Source organism: Macroventuria anomochaeta (assembly GCF_010093625.1).
Source record: "Macroventuria anomochaeta strain CBS 525.71 unplaced genomic scaffold BU25scaffold_28, whole genome shotgun sequence".
Taxonomy (NCBI): Eukaryota; Fungi; Ascomycota; class Dothideomycetes; order Pleosporales; family Didymellaceae; genus Macroventuria; species Macroventuria anomochaeta.
The window spans coordinates 187,392-202,376 of record NW_022985389.1 but is presented as its reverse complement, the minus strand read 5'-3'; the positions used below and the strand labels follow the sequence as shown (position 1 = coordinate 202,376).

Here is a 14,985-nt window from a genome sequence, read left to right as displayed (position 1 = left end):
ACGGCTCCGCCGAGGCGATCGCCGCCGCCGCCCGACGTCATTGGCCGAAACGAAAAGATGTCTTGCTTCTCCACGACGCCCGCTCGTCATCCTCCTGCCCGCCCTCCGCCAGAGAGGCTCTTCCACGACAGCCAAGGGGTGCAACAGTGAAGCTTTGTAGCAGGTGAAGTAGACATGGCGTCGACTTGCTCCCGACAGCTCATCCGAGCCTCTACCCGACGGCGACATGCATGCTTCCAACCTGCCTCCGCACGCGCACCCGTCCCCTCGCGCAACTTCTCCTCCTCACGCCCGCTCCATGAACAACAGCACCGCAAAGAGTCTTTCCGGTCGCGGCTGGGAGCAGCCCTGGGGAAGACAAGAATCAAGTGGGAGCCGATACCAATCGCCCTAGGAGTTGGCTTCTTGGGCGCATTCCAGTTGTATCGCATTCAGAGAAGAGAGAAGCACACACAGACAGAGCAGGACAGGGGCGAGGATGTGGATCAGCACGGTCGTCCCAAGCCGCGCGAGAGGATACGGCCTAGTGGGCCGTGGACTGTCCAGGTCATGTCGACACTGCCGCTGAAGGCCCTCTCCCGCCTCTGGGGCAGATTCAACGAGATCGACATCCCATACTACTTCCGTGTCCCCGGTTTTAAGCTCTACTCTTTTATCTTTGGTGTCAAGTCAGCACTGCTCCATTCCTAATGCTTACGTTGGCAAGACTAATTGCTATACAGCCTCCACGAAGTCTCAGAACCTGACCTCCACGTCTACCCCAACCTAGCCGCCTTCTTCTACCGCACGCTCAAGCCCGGCGCCCGCCCACTTGATCCCAACCCGAACGCCGTGCTCTCTCCCGCAGACGGCAAAGTCATTCAATTTGGCACCATCGAGCACGGCGAAGTCGAGCAGGTGAAGGGAGTCACATACAGTCTCGACGCTCTCCTCGGCTCGAACCGTCCCTCGAAAGCTGAAGACAACGTCGCCAACTCGCAGGTCCGCTCCGCCCAACACATCAAGACCCCCAAAGACCAAGAAGACACCGTTCGCGCCGACGAAGAATTCGCAAACGTAAATGGCATCTCCTACACCCTCCCCAACCTCTTCTCCGGCCCATGGCCCAAGGACGGCAAGCCAGCAGAAATGCCCACAGACCAGTCCACACACTCAACTCCATCTTCTGAGGCAGAAGTCCGCGCCGACCTCGCCCTCTCTGAATCCGCTCGCCCCTGGTGGGCGCCAGCATCCCAGAAGACACCCACCGCTCTGTACTACTGCGTCATCTACCTCGCGCCCGGCGACTACCACCGCTTCCACTCGCCCGTGTCATGGGTCGTAGAATCCCGCCGCCACTTCGCGGGCGAGCTGTACTCGGTGTCGCCCTACCTGCAGCGCACCATGCCCGGCCTCTTCACACTGAATGAGCGCGTCGTTCTGCTTGGGAAGTGGCGCTGGGGTTTCTTCTCCTACACACCCGTCGGCGCGACGAACGTCGGTTCCATCAAGATCAACTTCGACCGCGAACTGCGCACCAACTCTCTGACGACAGATACAGCGGCCGATCGTGCGGCAGAACAGGCTGCTGCACGTGGCGAGCCGTACTCTGGTTTTGCTGAAGCCTCGTACGGTGGTGCTAGTCAGGTTCTGGGTGGGCATTCGCTGAAGAGGGGTGAGGAGATGGGCGGTTTCCAACTCGGTTCTACCATCGTGCTTGTCTTCGAGGCGCCCAAGGGCGTGCGACCCAGTCTTGACGAAGGGTACAAGGGCGAGAGGAACGGTGGATTCGTGTGGAACATTGAGCAGGGCAAGAAGGTCAAGGTTGGTGAGGCGCTGGGTGTTGTGCAAGAAGTCAAGCACTGAGAAGTGTTTTGACGTTACTGTTCTGGGATAGATACCACCTGAGTATATTTGTTGTATATTGTAAGATACGCAGCGATTGTCGATAATATAGTCATGAGCTGTTGAGCATTCTTCCAATGCAAAGCCACGGCGTTCCCATATCTGTCATTCGGCCATCAATATCTTGCAAGCGCATGTCATGCCGTCGAACAAGAGGATGATTCACATACAGTCTGGCAGCTCCTTTCTATGCCACCTAGGTAATCTGGCTCGCTATCAATATGGGTGGCCCAAGGAGCAGGCGATCATGAGAAGACGGCAATTGCGAATTTCTCACAATCTCGTTTCAGTACGGATAAAAGTGAGTGTACCTTTCCCTTCCAGGTCAGTATGCCGTTGACCCAGACATCTGGTGTATTCGATGTATGGAGGGCCCCTCAAAAGGACCGAGACAGGATGAAGTCGGCAAGCTTCTCTTATTGAGTGTATGATCTACAACAAGCATCACAAGATGACCACAGTCTGGTTGTAGAGCACCAAGCATTCTGTAGAAATGCTAAGATATCGAAACGTTTCATGTTTATGGAGTTGTTGCTGGGCATTGGATACGAGTGCTGTGTTTAGCAGTGCGCTAACGAGATGCAGTGTAGTGGGCGGATGAAGCGTTTCATTAAGCTTTTTTGACGGGTGTAGGGACGCTGGACCTTGCGATGTGGCGATGGCCTGAGCAGAAAGGTTCTCGTACGGACGGGAGAGGCTTCGAGAATGTTGAAACTTTGATGCCGCTGCGGAAGTTGTGGGAAATGGTGGAGTGGGGTGGGCGATTCGCTGGGAGTGAGCCAGCGCGACGCTGTGCTGGCTGGTGTAGTTGCTACGCATGTAGCCGCCTGTATGACCAGCCTTACTGGCTCATCGTGTAATTGCGATGGCTGTTGGCGGCAAAGGTGGCTGGAAGCCAGGACACCGAGATTTGCGATGGCTTCAGCATTATCGAGCCCACTGCTGCTCGCTCTCGATGGCAGCGGCGTAGTGAACCGATCGAGCATGTGCAGCACCTCGGCACCGAGAGGAATTTGCTTCTATTACCCTATCGCACTCCATCGTGTGCTCGACATGCAGGAACATCCACGAAGGATCTGGTGGGTAAATGTACGTGAGTCGTGGTGTTTCCAAACAATAGACATGTAAATTCGCTGCGCAGGTCGAGTGAGTTTATGCACGCGTCCAAATCAGGACGTGGCTGTTTCGGCGCTCTCAAAACATTCTCGCTCCGGCTGTCACGATAGACGAGCATGATAGCATGATATAAACAACGCAGACTCTGGGTGGATAGGTGTTCTGACAGCGGTAGCGAGGTACCAACCAATCTCGTCATCGACTACGAAACGCGAAACAAAAAATGTTCATGCATGCCGGATAAATAGCTGTCGTGTGCTAAGCTTCAATATTCCTGCTACTATTGGGTGTTTGAGGGCCATCTTGGGATTTGCCTGAAAGACCTCGTCAGGGGTCTTAGGATGGGCATTGGGGGCTTCCTTCGGTTTTCAAGGGCTGGCGTCGCGTGGCGCAGGCGTGATCAGTGCATGACCTCTCAGCGTGGATGGCACATGTCTCTCGTTTCTCGCAACGACATCCAATGTCGCGACCAGTCAGAGGCGGTCAAAGCACGTCAAGGCAGCCCCCGTCACCCGCCCGGCAGCGGACTCAAGCGTCCGAGTCGAATCGCAAGCCCGCCCAAATCAAACAGCAGCGGAAGAAAATGTCTTAGGCGCTGATAGTGGAGATTGGCAGGGCTCTGCGGATTTTTGAACGGAGGGCAGAGGAGATTGCAAGATGAGATAGAAGCGGCGCATCGGAGGGCCGTTACGATAGATCACGGATTGGGCAGATCGGCGCCGGCATCATGAAGAGCTGTTGTTCCAGACACCCGGAGCCTGCGGACAGAAATGGATGAGCAGCTGGGTTTTTCCGTGTGGGATTCTTGGGTCCCTCGTGTTCATCTGTTGATTCTGCTGACGCAATTTCAGGGAATAGGGCGCTGTGGTGGGCTGTCTGTTAGATCTTGTAAGGACTATGCATGAGAGACTAAGCAGCCGGACAGCCTGGGAGGTTGTGTGATAAGCTGAAGGGAATATTGAGAATATCCTTGGCTGCCGTGTACGAGCACCCGATCGTATTCGATTCTTGTTGGCAGCGTAGGACAAGCGCCAGAGTGGACAGCTGCTCAAGCGCAAGACGGAGCTCGGCAGCACCGCCAATGTCAAGCACATTGGCGGCCTGGTCCGCTCGCCGGCCTCGTTGGCCACTCGAAAGACGGTGAGCTGAGCCTCTGCAGGGTTCTCATCCTGGTCGTTTCGACGTTCCTGCCAGGCACGCCTGTCGACTGGTTGGCCGCAGCCCCTGGCTTCCGGCTGGCTGTTTCACGCCGCGCGATGATTCTGGTGGGGCCAGCGCTCCATTGGCTGACCCGCGCTCATAGAGTCAAGACATGCCCTCTCCGCCCACAAGTTCGTGCTGTCCCCTCGACCAGCTCTTCACGCCGCGGATCTTTTCCCTGTTGTCCTAGATTTCATTCGCTTCTGGACGGTCCTGTTTGCTCCTTCGTTACGGCAGCAGTGTACATACAATCGTTTTTCTCTCGCCTGATCCACAACCCATTCTACGCCACACGTCACTCACTCTCACCACCCCTGGACATTCACTGAGGCTTATTGACTGCAAGGTCCCGCTCGAGACTACGCTGCTCTTCACGTTCACGTTCACTGTTGTGCCCAGCCTCCTATTCCTGGTCACTGCCTCCCTCGACCGGAAGACGTCATTTGCTTCGACAAACTCGACCGTGCTGCGCATTGTCGACGGTTCCTCTTCTTCGTCACTGTGTGCTCACTTTGGATCTCGCAGTAACACTGTACAGGACACTGTGATGCATTCACGGTGACCACCGCTCTATTTTATCCCACATTGTCAAGATCGATTGCTTTTCGACCTTTTCGACCACGCACATCGTCACCTGGGATAGAGCTTCAACAATCTTCGCGCAATTCTCCCTTTTAGCACCTTTCCACTCTCGCACCCGGTTGTGCGATATCATTCACCGACTCTTTATGTCACATTTCGCCCACTTCAACAGCCACCTTCGCTCTCCGCATTCGCATTCCTCCGCGAGCAAGGCTCTTGCGACCCTGTACAACAACAAACAAACCATCCGAGACATCGCACACATGTCTGACCTCGCCGTCTCCCCGGTGGAGACTTCCGCTCTCAACACCTCCCTCACACGGCGTCACTTCCTCGATGGCTGGGACGCCGCCGACTTCGATGGTCTCAAGTACTCGTACGGCCTGACTGGTGTCGACCAAATAGGAAACTACCTCTGGGTCGACACCTTCCTGTACATGCTGGTCGGCATGGCCATCATGCTGCTGGGCCTGCGCGTGGCTAACATGTGGTGGCGCCACAATCGTCACTTGACAGTTATGGGCAACCCTTCGCGCCAGGCGTACTGGGCTACAAACCAGACATCCTGGTGGCCCTGGCTCAACCGCCACCTCTTGCAGGCACCGCTCTGGAAGAAGAAGCACAACGCCCAGTTCCAGATCAGCAGCGCAATCGACAACGGAACACTTCCTGGGCGATGGCACACGGTTATGCTCGTTGTTTATGTTGGGTTGAACACGGCGTGGTGTGTTGCGCTTCCGTACAGCGTTTTGGACCACAAGGAGACCGTTGCTGCGCTGCGTGGGCGCAGTGGAACATTGGCCGCGTTGAATTTGATCCCCACGATCCTCTTCGCTCTCCGCAACAACCCTCTCATCACACTCCTCCAGGTCTCGTACGATGACTTCAACCTCTTCCACCGCTGGGCCGCTCGTATCACTATCCTGGAGGCCATCGTCCACACCATCGCCTGGATGTACAACACTGCCGAAGGTGCAGGTTGGCAAGCAGTCTCCAACGGTCTCGCTCACGAAGGTTCCTACGGCTGGGGTATGGTCGGCACCGTCGCATTCACCTTCCTCGGTATCCAAGCCTGGTCGCCTTTCCGCCACGCCTTCTACGAGACCTTCCTCTCCATCCACCGCCTCATGGTCATCGCCGCCCTCGTCGGTCTCTACAAGCACCTCGAGCTCCACGCCCTGCCTCAAGTCCCCTGGATGCACCTCGTCTTCTTCTTCTGGGCCGGCGAGTGGTTTTGCCGCCTCGCCTCAATCACCTACTACGGCCTCTCCCTCAAGCAAAAGTCCCGCATCCGCGTCGAAGCCATGCCCGGCGAGGCAGTCCGTGTCACCATCGACATGGTCCGCGAGTGGACACCACGCCCCGGCTGCCACGTGCACATGTGGATGCCCGCCATGGCCGGACTTCACAGCCACCCTTTCTCCGTCGCCTGGGCGCCAACTCTTACCCAAGAGTCCAAGGAAATGACGCTCCCCATCCTCGAAGGCAATGCGCTCATGGCCCCCGGCGCTCCCCAAAAATCCAAACAAATCTCTCTTATCTGCCGTGCGCGAACGGGCCTGACACGAAAAATGTACGAGCGCGCATGCAAAGCCCCCAACGAGACTTTCTCGACATGGGGCTTCATCGAGGGCCCCTACGGCGGCCACCACAGCCTCGACTCCTACGGCACTCTTGTCCTGTTCGCGGGTGGTGTAGGGATCACGCACCAGGTCATGTACCTCAAGCACCTGATCAACGGCTTCCACCGGGGCACCACCGCCACACAGAAAATCGTGCTAATCTGGACGGTGCCTGACAGCGATTGCCTGGAGTGGGTGCGGCCGTGGATGGACGAGATTCTGCGCATGCCTGGGCGCAAGCAGTGTCTGCGCATCAAGCTGTTTATCTCGAGGCCGAAGGGGCGCGTGGAGAGTAGCAGCGACACGGTGAAGATGTTTGCAGGTCGTCCGAAGATGGATACCCTGATCGAAGAGGAGGTGAGGGGACGCGTGGGTGCGCTGGCGGTTACGGTGTGCGCGTCTGGTGGTATGGCGGATGGTGTACGTGCCGCTGTTCGTCCGTGGATGACGGAGGGGTGTGTGGACTTTATTGAGGAGGCCTTCACCTATTAGTGGCTTCTCAATCCACACCTCTCACCTTCATCTTTACCACTCCGTCTGCACAGTACTTTCGCATCACACCGCATCGCTCCACCTATCAACACCTCATCCTTACTCTTCGTCACCTAGAGGCTTCGTGCTAAGGGCCTTCCATCTTCTTCACTTCTTGTATATTCTTCTTTCTAATCATTTACTTGTTGTACCCATCATGTCTCTCCTTGAATCTTGCATGAGCGAAGCGCTGACGTGCGAACTGAAGCATAGCGTTGCTTAGAGGCATTACATGAAGCCATGGCGTTGCTTTTGTTTTCTTGTCCTCTCTCTCTTTCATAGTCTTAGCATCGGTGGTAGATGGAGCGTAGATACCAGATCTAGAGTCGAGATCGTACTAGTCGAAGCATAGCAGCATAGTAGAGTCGTAATAGCTCGAACCGTCGAAAAGCTCAGTTAAACAAACACCAAACACGTTCCAAGCAAGTCATACGTGAAGCAAAGAGGTGAGAGTCCGAGGAGAATCTTGGGGGGCTATGATGTACTTGATGGCATGCGCTTGGTCCTCGAAGCCACGACTTAGACAAAGAGCCGCAAAACAAAGAGCCCTGGCCTAGAATAGCCGTGCAGCAAGCCACATAAGTGCACGGGCTGAGATCCTGTACTCCTTACGTTCGCACCTGCCAAATGAAAGGAGTTGACAGTAAAGTCCAAACCTGTGGGTCGAACAACCCCCCACTCCGAACCAAAAACACCTTTCAAACACTTTGCACCTCAGCACCACTAGTTTCTAAAGCTGCAGTCAATCTAGTATTGTTCTTGAGATGTTTCCTCCTCTAGAGTCAGTACGCAGCAAGAAAACTACGACGTTTTCGGGGGTGCTGTAGACCATCCTGTTGACAGCATCAGAAGTTGCAACAACTGTGTACCACTGCTATACCACCACCTAGATTCGGATCAAACGGAGCCTCTGGAGGAGCCGGCGGTCTTGTTGGTCTTGAACTTCGGCTTAGGAAACTCGGTGAGACTGCAGAAGACCACTTGTTTTGATAACCACAACAAACGTGCGACAGATCGACGCTCTCTCATGCGCAAGCCAGTGTCTGCTACATACTTAGCCTAAGTTGGAACCAGCGCTGATGCGAGTCTTGTGATCTTACCTATGCGTGCTTCTGGGTGGTGATTGTGAACAGGTTGCGCTTGACGACACCGAGAATTAGACGCTTATCGATCGCAGACCCTAGCGACCCGTAAATCGTGTTCCTTTCATGCATGAAGAGCTTGGTATCGAGACTTGGTGGCGAAGTGCATGCCGGGCGACTTCCGGGGTTGCTGATAGCGAAAGAATTTATCAAAACGTCTGGATCGCTATGTATGGCAAGCGCTTCATGTAGGACCTAGGTGGGTGCAAGCCTTTTGGCTATCCGGCGCTGGCCGAAGAACGATGCTTGTATACTTTGTACGCGACCAACGTACGATCGTAGAACAAGACTCAAGCCAGGCTCATTGATGCCCAGATGTGTGACAAGCGCTTGCGCGGCTACGTAGGCCTTTCGATTGGCGATGAGGAGACGCGGTGCAAAATGCATGCTGTCTCCCAGCTTCATTGTATGGTCCGTCATCCTCTTTGCTAATGCGCTTGCGCTTCTTCGAGTCCGTGCTTGGAGGCGGCTCAATCCTGTACTTGCCAGAAAGTGCTGGTGACAGTTTCAACGGCGCAGTAGACGGGGAAACAGTCGATTGCGTACTATTAGGTGATGATCCAAGGTTTCGTATCCAAACTGGAGAGCCGTAGTCTTTGCTGTCAACGAAGCTTACGGGCGTCAAAGGTGTTGGGTGCGTCTCAGGTTCCAGCCATTTTATGTACTCCATCTTCTCGGTGTGCACCTGTTCCTGTTCACGAATGGTTTGCGGCGTATGTCCGGTGCGATACTCGAGCGCCTCTTCGCCGAAAAGCTCGCGGCGTGTGAGGTTCTGCTCGCGGAGCTGGCGGAGGCGGTAGCAAAGGTTTTCGTGGAAGTCGGGGTCAACGTGGAGCGGATCAACAGGCGTGTTAGCCGCAGGGAGGTTCGCCCAGTAACCGCTATACATGATGGCAGGGTTGGCCCGCGGGGGCGCATGAGGTATCGATGGGTTGCGATGCAGGTGCTATTGTCCGTCCCTACGTGCCGGGACGCACGGTGTAACAGGACAGGTTCGTACTTTGGACCTTCGCCATCTCTTCTTTGCACATTTACAGACCTGTTATGACATGTGATGTTTTTCAGCATCCCTCCCCAGGTTACCAGTCTCTGGCGACGATTGCTGCCACGTTGGCCCTGCCATTGATCATTTCGTCAATGCCGTCAATTGACCCTTCGTCAATACCCCTGTCCATTCGCAACCTGAGCGATCTCCATGAAGATCGGAGGGTCTAATAGAAAGCGAAGTTGAGGAAGATTGTGTCCCTAGGCATCAGAAGCTCTTTTGACTAAGGAAGTGTGCAGTCCGGCAGTTTCGCCAGTCAGGAGTGAAGATCGCAAGAGACGGCCCACCAGGTCGGGATGCGCTAGCGTCACTTCGCTTGCGGCAGCATGCTGTAGCGTGCTAGGATATGCCCGCAAGATGCTATGAATCCTGTTTCCGACGCTATACCTAAAGTCTATCCCTGCGGCCAAGCTCCACGTGCAATCTACCAGGCTGGAGATGGAACTTGACAGAGCCGTTGATGGTCTGAACTTGAAGGCTATGGTCGACGTCGCCAAAGGTTGCCGTCGATGTCGTAGGAGCCATGGTATCGCTGCAGCAGAGCATGCATCAGCGGCGGGGTGTCTGTGGCGATGAGTCTGTGGTGATGCAGTCTGCCGCGCAGCGCCTCCTAGGCTTCAGCCTGGCAGCCAGATCTACAGTTGGGGCCAAGCATGCATGCATGCGCCTGATCGTCAGCCTGCTCGCTCCGCCAAACTCGCCCATGTTCCGTGCCTACGTGGATTCGCAGCGTACCCGATAGACTGTGATCACATAGCTCCACCAAGGAAGTCTGTGCATCACGATGGACACGGACAAAGTCATCCGGCTAGGCCTGTATCCTACGTTACGCGCAGGACAAAGTATTAACTTGAACGATCAGACCTCACTGCACCCCATTCATGCCAGTCTCGAGAAATAACATGGGACGAACAACTACAGGCAAGTGAAGCAAAGGATCTGTGTCAATGGGTGGAAAGTGAGCAGAATTGTGATGTATTTACAGCTATCTACATGGGTTTATCTACCTCGAGATGAGCTGTCGGCGCTAGCTGGAAAGAGGAAGGCGCGGAGCGTATGAAAGGTGGGAGGCAGTGAAGGTGCCTGGCTGACAATCTGCAAGTAAGGGACTGACTTCGTTATAGGACGCCCACGCTGCACGCGTCTAAGTTGTGTAAGTCGCAGACAGCAGCTTTGTTCGTGACCTAACACGCAGAAGATTCGCGTCTGTCAGATCGTTCTTGAGCACTGCGTCAGAACTTCAGAAAAAGCTTAGAGGCAAGCTCAAGATCCCTTCGTTCTTCTTTGACAGGATGCATCTTCAGTCAAGCAGATTTTGCGGACACGACGTCTGGCTAGACAAGGACGAAGAGGTGGAGTTCTACAGTATGTACAGTAGCGCTGGTAGAACACCGTCGGAAGTTACTCATCAGGCTCCAGCGTACTGGTGTCGCTTCACCGTCAAGCAGACGTACGACAAGCTACAGCCAAAGAGGATGTTCACACTGCACATCTCCGACCACCATTCCAGCCTCGGCGAGTGGAACGCGGACATCGCAATACATGGGTTGCAGAGTGCGCGGCACAGATGGGAATGGTACGAGATGGAGTTCTTCGCTTACTGGACGCAGTCGGAGCCGGTCACGCTGATATGCTTCGATCTGCCTGCGAAGTCGCAATCGGATATCCAGTCAATGTGTTCCGGCCGCAGGACGTCTCTCGTTCCTGTCCTTACGCCGTGTTTCCGCAGGTCTTGGATGCGCTGCTTCGACTGTATTATGACTCGGTCTGGGCAGTCAGGAACCACATCAGTCAGTATGAAGCCGTAAGTCTTGTTTCCCATGCTTGTTGGTTAGCGGTAGTGAGGCCTATCAGCGACAGAGGAGGTCACAAGAGACCGACTACTTCCTTCTGCACGAGATTGCGAGACACGGGGTGGATGTCAGCGAGACCCTCAGCGTGGTCACACAGTCCCTCGACGCCATGTAGCATCATCACGAGACGTTCCGTACAAACAGCGACCTCGCCCGCAGCAAGAACGGCCGCAGACGCTGGGACAACATCGGCAGTCGCTTTGAGTTCCAGCTCGGCTTTCTCCAGGGCTTGCTTGAACGGTCTGAAGAAAACGACGCAAATCCAGAACAAGATCACTCTTGTAAGTCCAGTCTACGATGGACAGTATGTAGCAGCCTCCCAAGCTTACGATATCAGGCTTTCAATGCTGCCGCACAGAGGGATAGCAAGGTCAGCTGCAGATAGGAGAGGAAGCTAAGAGAGAAGCGTCAGCGATGAAGGCAATCGCTGTGGTCACGATGACTTTCTTGCCAGCTACCTTTGTTTCTGTGAGTGTTCCGGCCCCTTATACACTGCTTCTGATACGTTCATGTGTAGCTGATACAACCTATTGAATATACGATCTTTGGAACCAACTTCTTCTCGTTTGAGCCTGACAGAGATGCTGGACGATCATCCTTTGCTGTGTCCCCTCAGTTCTGGATATACTGGGCACTTTCTGTTCCGCTGACTGTAGTAACGCTTGCTTGTGGTTCTGGTGGAGCAGCTGGGCTAAGCACTTACGGCTCTCAAGGTCCAGATTCGGTGCCCTTCGCGCTAAACGCACTGCGCCATAAGAATAGGGTTCGGATATTGTGGAAGGATTGAGATGATTGATTGATCCGTAGAGCTATGGCGAGGATCCATCGGGACTATATAGTAGAAGGGAATAGCCGTGAACGGGTATGGAAGCAAACCCGAGCTAACCGAATGAGCTGGACAATCAGTGCAGCGGACCGTTAGCAAATACTGCAACGGACCGCTGGCGAACAGATATACACGAAGTGATATAGTTGGCTCTATAGAGGAAAGCTTGAGAGACGAAGTGAAGTTCTGATTTAGAAAAGTCGATTGGCGATTATAACAAGGCTGAAACGTAGCCGAGTGCTGCTGCCTGAACCCTCTTTCAACAGCCGTTGCTCGTGTCCGCCCACTGCTATCCACCATCCTACATGCTCTTCATCTTAAGTGTTGTCGCAAGAGGCACCTGTCCACCACAATGACTAGGAACCATAGGTTCACTATAGGATGGATTTGCCCTCTCCCGCTAGAGAAAGAGGCTGCAAGGCTGGTGCTGGACGAAGAGTACCCGCAAGATGAGGTCCAGTACCAGAATGCATTCTACCTAGGCGGTCGGATTGGAAAACACAAGGTTGTCATCGGAGTGCAACGAGGAATAGGACTTAGTCATGCGACAACCCTTGCCGAGAAGATGCGCGCTGGATTTCCTAACATCAGATACTTTCTCCTGGTTGGCATCGCTGGCGGCGTGCCTCGCTACGGACCACCTGGTGCGGCTTCGGAGATTGTGCTTGGGGACGTGGTTGTCAGCTATCCACGAGGCAACCATGGCGGGGTGTTGCAGTACGACAAGGGCGCGTGGAAGGGTCAAGGGCGACTGAACTTTCGCGGGCACACAAACGGCGTTCCTGGCGACCTACTGGCCGCGGTCAACAACTTCCGCGCGGAAGGCTGGTCCAAGACGAACATCACAGACGTCTTGAAGCAGATGCGGCGCAAGCTTGACGAGAGGCGACAGCATCAGTACGACGACCCGGGCCCTGATTCTGACCGGCTCTACAAAGACACTTATGAGCACCAAGATACGGAGCTGGACGACTGCGGAGCATGCTGTGACGCAAAGTACATCGTTTCACGCTCTGCTCGAGGACATGCGGCTACCCGGTCGGTTGACCAGCCGTCCGTCCATTTCGGCAACATTGCATCGAGTAATCAGCTGCAGATATCCGCCGTCGAACGAAACAGAGTCCAACGAGAGCACGACGCCATCTGCTTTGAGATGGAAGCAGCAGGGGTGATGCACGAGTATCCTTGTGTAGTCGTTCGGGGCATCTGCGACTATGCAGACTCGCACAAGAACAAGGGCTGGCAGAACTACGCGGCAGCTACGGCGGCAGCGTACGCTAAAGGGCTGTTGTCTAGGATCCCCACAGTCGAGAACAGTGGGTCCGTGGTAGCGGAGCGGGATCGCAGCAAAGGTGAGCGGCTGGGCGGGTGCTATATTAATTGCCGCCAACGACAAACTGACAATCTGGCTTCGCAGATGCTAGCCCAGCCGGTAACGTGCACTGGATGGTGCCGCGCACAGTCAACAGTCTATTCACTGGACGCAGCGAAGTCATAGAGCGGATGCAGAGCGCCCTGCGTGACGATGATTCAAGTAAGGCCAAACAGAAGCGAGTGGTCATCACTGGCATAGGGGGCATGGGCAAGAGCGAGGTGTGCCTGAAGGTTGCCGATCTGATGCGAGAAGAGTGCGTGGGCCCTGCATGCTGTCGCTGTCAAGAGAGACGAGCGTTTGGCTGACGAGCAACAGCTTCTGGGGCGTGTTTTGGGTGGACGTCGGCAGCCAGTCGACTGCTAAGAACGATTTCCTAGCCATCGCGAAGGCGCTCGGATCGGCTGCGGAGAGCGTGGACGAAACGCTCCGAGTGCTCGCCAACACCAAGAAGCGCTGGCTGCTAACCTTGGACAACGCCGACGAGGTCGACGTCGACTACGCACGATACATGCCGTCTGGGGTGCAGGGCGTAGTCATTGTAACGTCGCGCAACCCGCAGTGCAGCCGGTACAGCACCGGGCCTGCAGAAGCGCTCGAGGGCCTGGACGCAGAGCACTCAACGCAGCTTCTGCTCAAGGCTGCTCGAGTGCCGGAAGAAGCTTGGCGGTCGTGCGAGACGCAGGCGCAAGCACAGAACGTTGTGCGTCTGCTGGGATCGCACACGCTTGCGCTGATCCAGGCTGGCGCGTACGTAGCCGAAGGGTTCTGTCAGCTGGCTGAGTATCCCAAGAAGTATCAGCAACAGCGCAAGCGGCTGCTTAAGTACAATCTAACGCAAGAGCAGTCGCGGTATCGAGACGTGTTCGCTACGTTTGAGGCATCTACGGATGCTCTCGAGCGTTCTGGCAGTCAAGAGGGGCAGGATGCATTAGATCTACTCGCAGTGCTGTGCATGCTGCACTCGAGCGTGCTTCCGCTTGAGGTGTGCGAAGATGCATGGCGAGGCGCCCGTCGCGTGCTCGAAGATGTGCCTGATGAGTCGGATGGAACAGAGAAGCCAGACAAGATAGGTGACCTTGGACGATGGCACGTGGCGCAGCTGCCCAAGTTCGTTGACACAACAGCGGACGAGTGGGACGACTACCGCCTCAAGAAAGCCAGCGCCCGTCTTGTGTCACTGTCGTTGGTGACGAGGCATGCGCTGGGCGACGGCGGCGGGGGGCTGTCGACGCATCCGCTGGCGCATGCGTGGGCGAAGGAGCGGCTGGAGAAGGAGCGGCAGCGGCAGGCATGGGTGACTGCGGGGTGTGTGCTTGCTTTGTCGCGAGGGCAAACTGAGCTGTGGCAGGTGCACGAGAGGGAGCTGCGGCCACATGTGCAGTCGTTGCTGTCGCCCAGCGTGCAGATGATGCTCTCGTGTGGACCGCAAGAGGCGGTGCTAGCCGCCTTGCTGGAGTGCGGCTGGGGGCTGAACACGATGAGGGAGGACGCCAGGCTTGAGCAGCTGCTGGGCGGCATCTACCAGGCACTGCACATCAGACCGTCAGATCCGTCAAAGGAGCACGTGCCAATATGGGAGCTGGCGGCCAGGAACCTGGGGTACATGGGCCACGCGCAGGAGGCAGTAAAGCTGCTGGGGCACGTCGTCAAGATCCAAGAGACTACGCTCAACGAGGGTCACCCCGATCGGCTGGCATCGCAGCATGAGCTTGCCGGTGCATACCAGGCCAACGGGCAGATCAAGGAGGCAGTGAAGCTGCTGGAGCACGTCGTCAAGGTCGAAGAGACTACGCTGGACGAGGGTCACCC

At 55.6% G+C, this 14,985-nt stretch overlaps 6 protein-coding genes across 6 annotated transcripts in view; 5 read left to right on the top strand and 1 right to left on the bottom strand.

Annotated features, from left to right (window-relative positions):
- The first annotated feature begins 80 nt into the window (after positions 1-80).
- On the top strand, positions 81-1,936 carry BU25DRAFT_413090 (phosphatidylserine decarboxylase). Its single transcript, XM_033706948.1, has 2 exons — positions 81-668; positions 723-1,936. Exons 1-2 carry the CDS (start codon positions 175-177, stop codon positions 1,843-1,845), a joined length of 1,617 nt encoding a protein of 538 aa, XP_033559108.1. The 5' UTR covers positions 81-174; the 3' UTR covers positions 1,846-1,936.
- Positions 1,937-5,045: 3,109 nt separating this feature from the next.
- BU25DRAFT_433193 (uncharacterized protein) lies at positions 5,046-6,896 on the top strand (the record flags this gene model as incomplete). Its single annotated transcript, XM_033708759.1, has 1 exon — positions 5,046-6,896. The coding sequence occupies one exon, from the start codon at positions 5,046-5,048 to the stop codon at positions 6,894-6,896; it is 1,851 nt and encodes a 616-aa protein (XP_033559107.1).
- A 1,482-nt stretch (positions 6,897-8,378) lies between these two features.
- Positions 8,379-8,966, bottom strand: BU25DRAFT_423681 (uncharacterized protein; the record flags this gene model as incomplete). The annotated part of the gene is made up of 1 exon (XM_033708230.1): positions 8,379-8,966. The coding sequence occupies one exon, from the start codon at positions 8,964-8,966 to the stop codon at positions 8,379-8,381; it is 588 nt and encodes a 195-aa protein (XP_033559106.1).
- Positions 8,967-10,414: 1,448 nt separating this feature from the next.
- BU25DRAFT_460743 (uncharacterized protein) lies at positions 10,415-11,090 on the top strand (the record flags this gene model as incomplete). Its single annotated transcript, XM_033710384.1, has 4 exons — positions 10,415-10,487; positions 10,542-10,676; positions 10,733-10,926; positions 10,983-11,090. The coding sequence occupies 4 exons, from the start codon at positions 10,415-10,417 to the stop codon at positions 11,088-11,090; spliced, it is 510 nt and encodes a 169-aa protein (XP_033559105.1).
- Positions 11,091-12,153: 1,063 nt separating this feature from the next.
- Positions 12,154-13,104, top strand: BU25DRAFT_326393 (purine and uridine phosphorylase; the record flags this gene model as incomplete). The annotated part of the gene is made up of 1 exon (XM_033702296.1): positions 12,154-13,104. A coding segment is annotated over one exon (951 nt), but the record flags the coding sequence as incomplete, so codon positions are not given.
- Positions 13,105-13,173: 69 nt separating this feature from the next.
- BU25DRAFT_128558 (uncharacterized protein) overlaps positions 13,174-14,985 on the top strand; it is a 2,980-nt gene continuing 1,168 nt past the window's right edge. The window contains exons 1-2 of the mRNA XM_033700479.1: positions 13,174-13,429; positions 13,492-14,953. Coding sequence (XP_033559103.1) covers positions 13,248-13,429; positions 13,492-14,953 — 1,644 coding nt within the window. The 5' untranslated portion in view covers positions 13,174-13,247. The remainder of the gene's footprint in view (positions 13,430-13,491; positions 14,954-14,985) is intronic.

Excerpts from the sequence above, each read along its gene's own strand:
- BU25DRAFT_413090 (XM_033706948.1), top strand. The coding sequence starts at position 175 with ATGGCGTCGACTTGCTCCCGACAGCTCATCCGAGCCTCTACCCGACGG. Across the intron at positions 669-722 it reads TCTTTTATCTTTGGTGTCAA|CCTCCACGAAGTCTCAGAAC; the intron begins GTCAGCACTGCT and ends ATTGCTATACAG.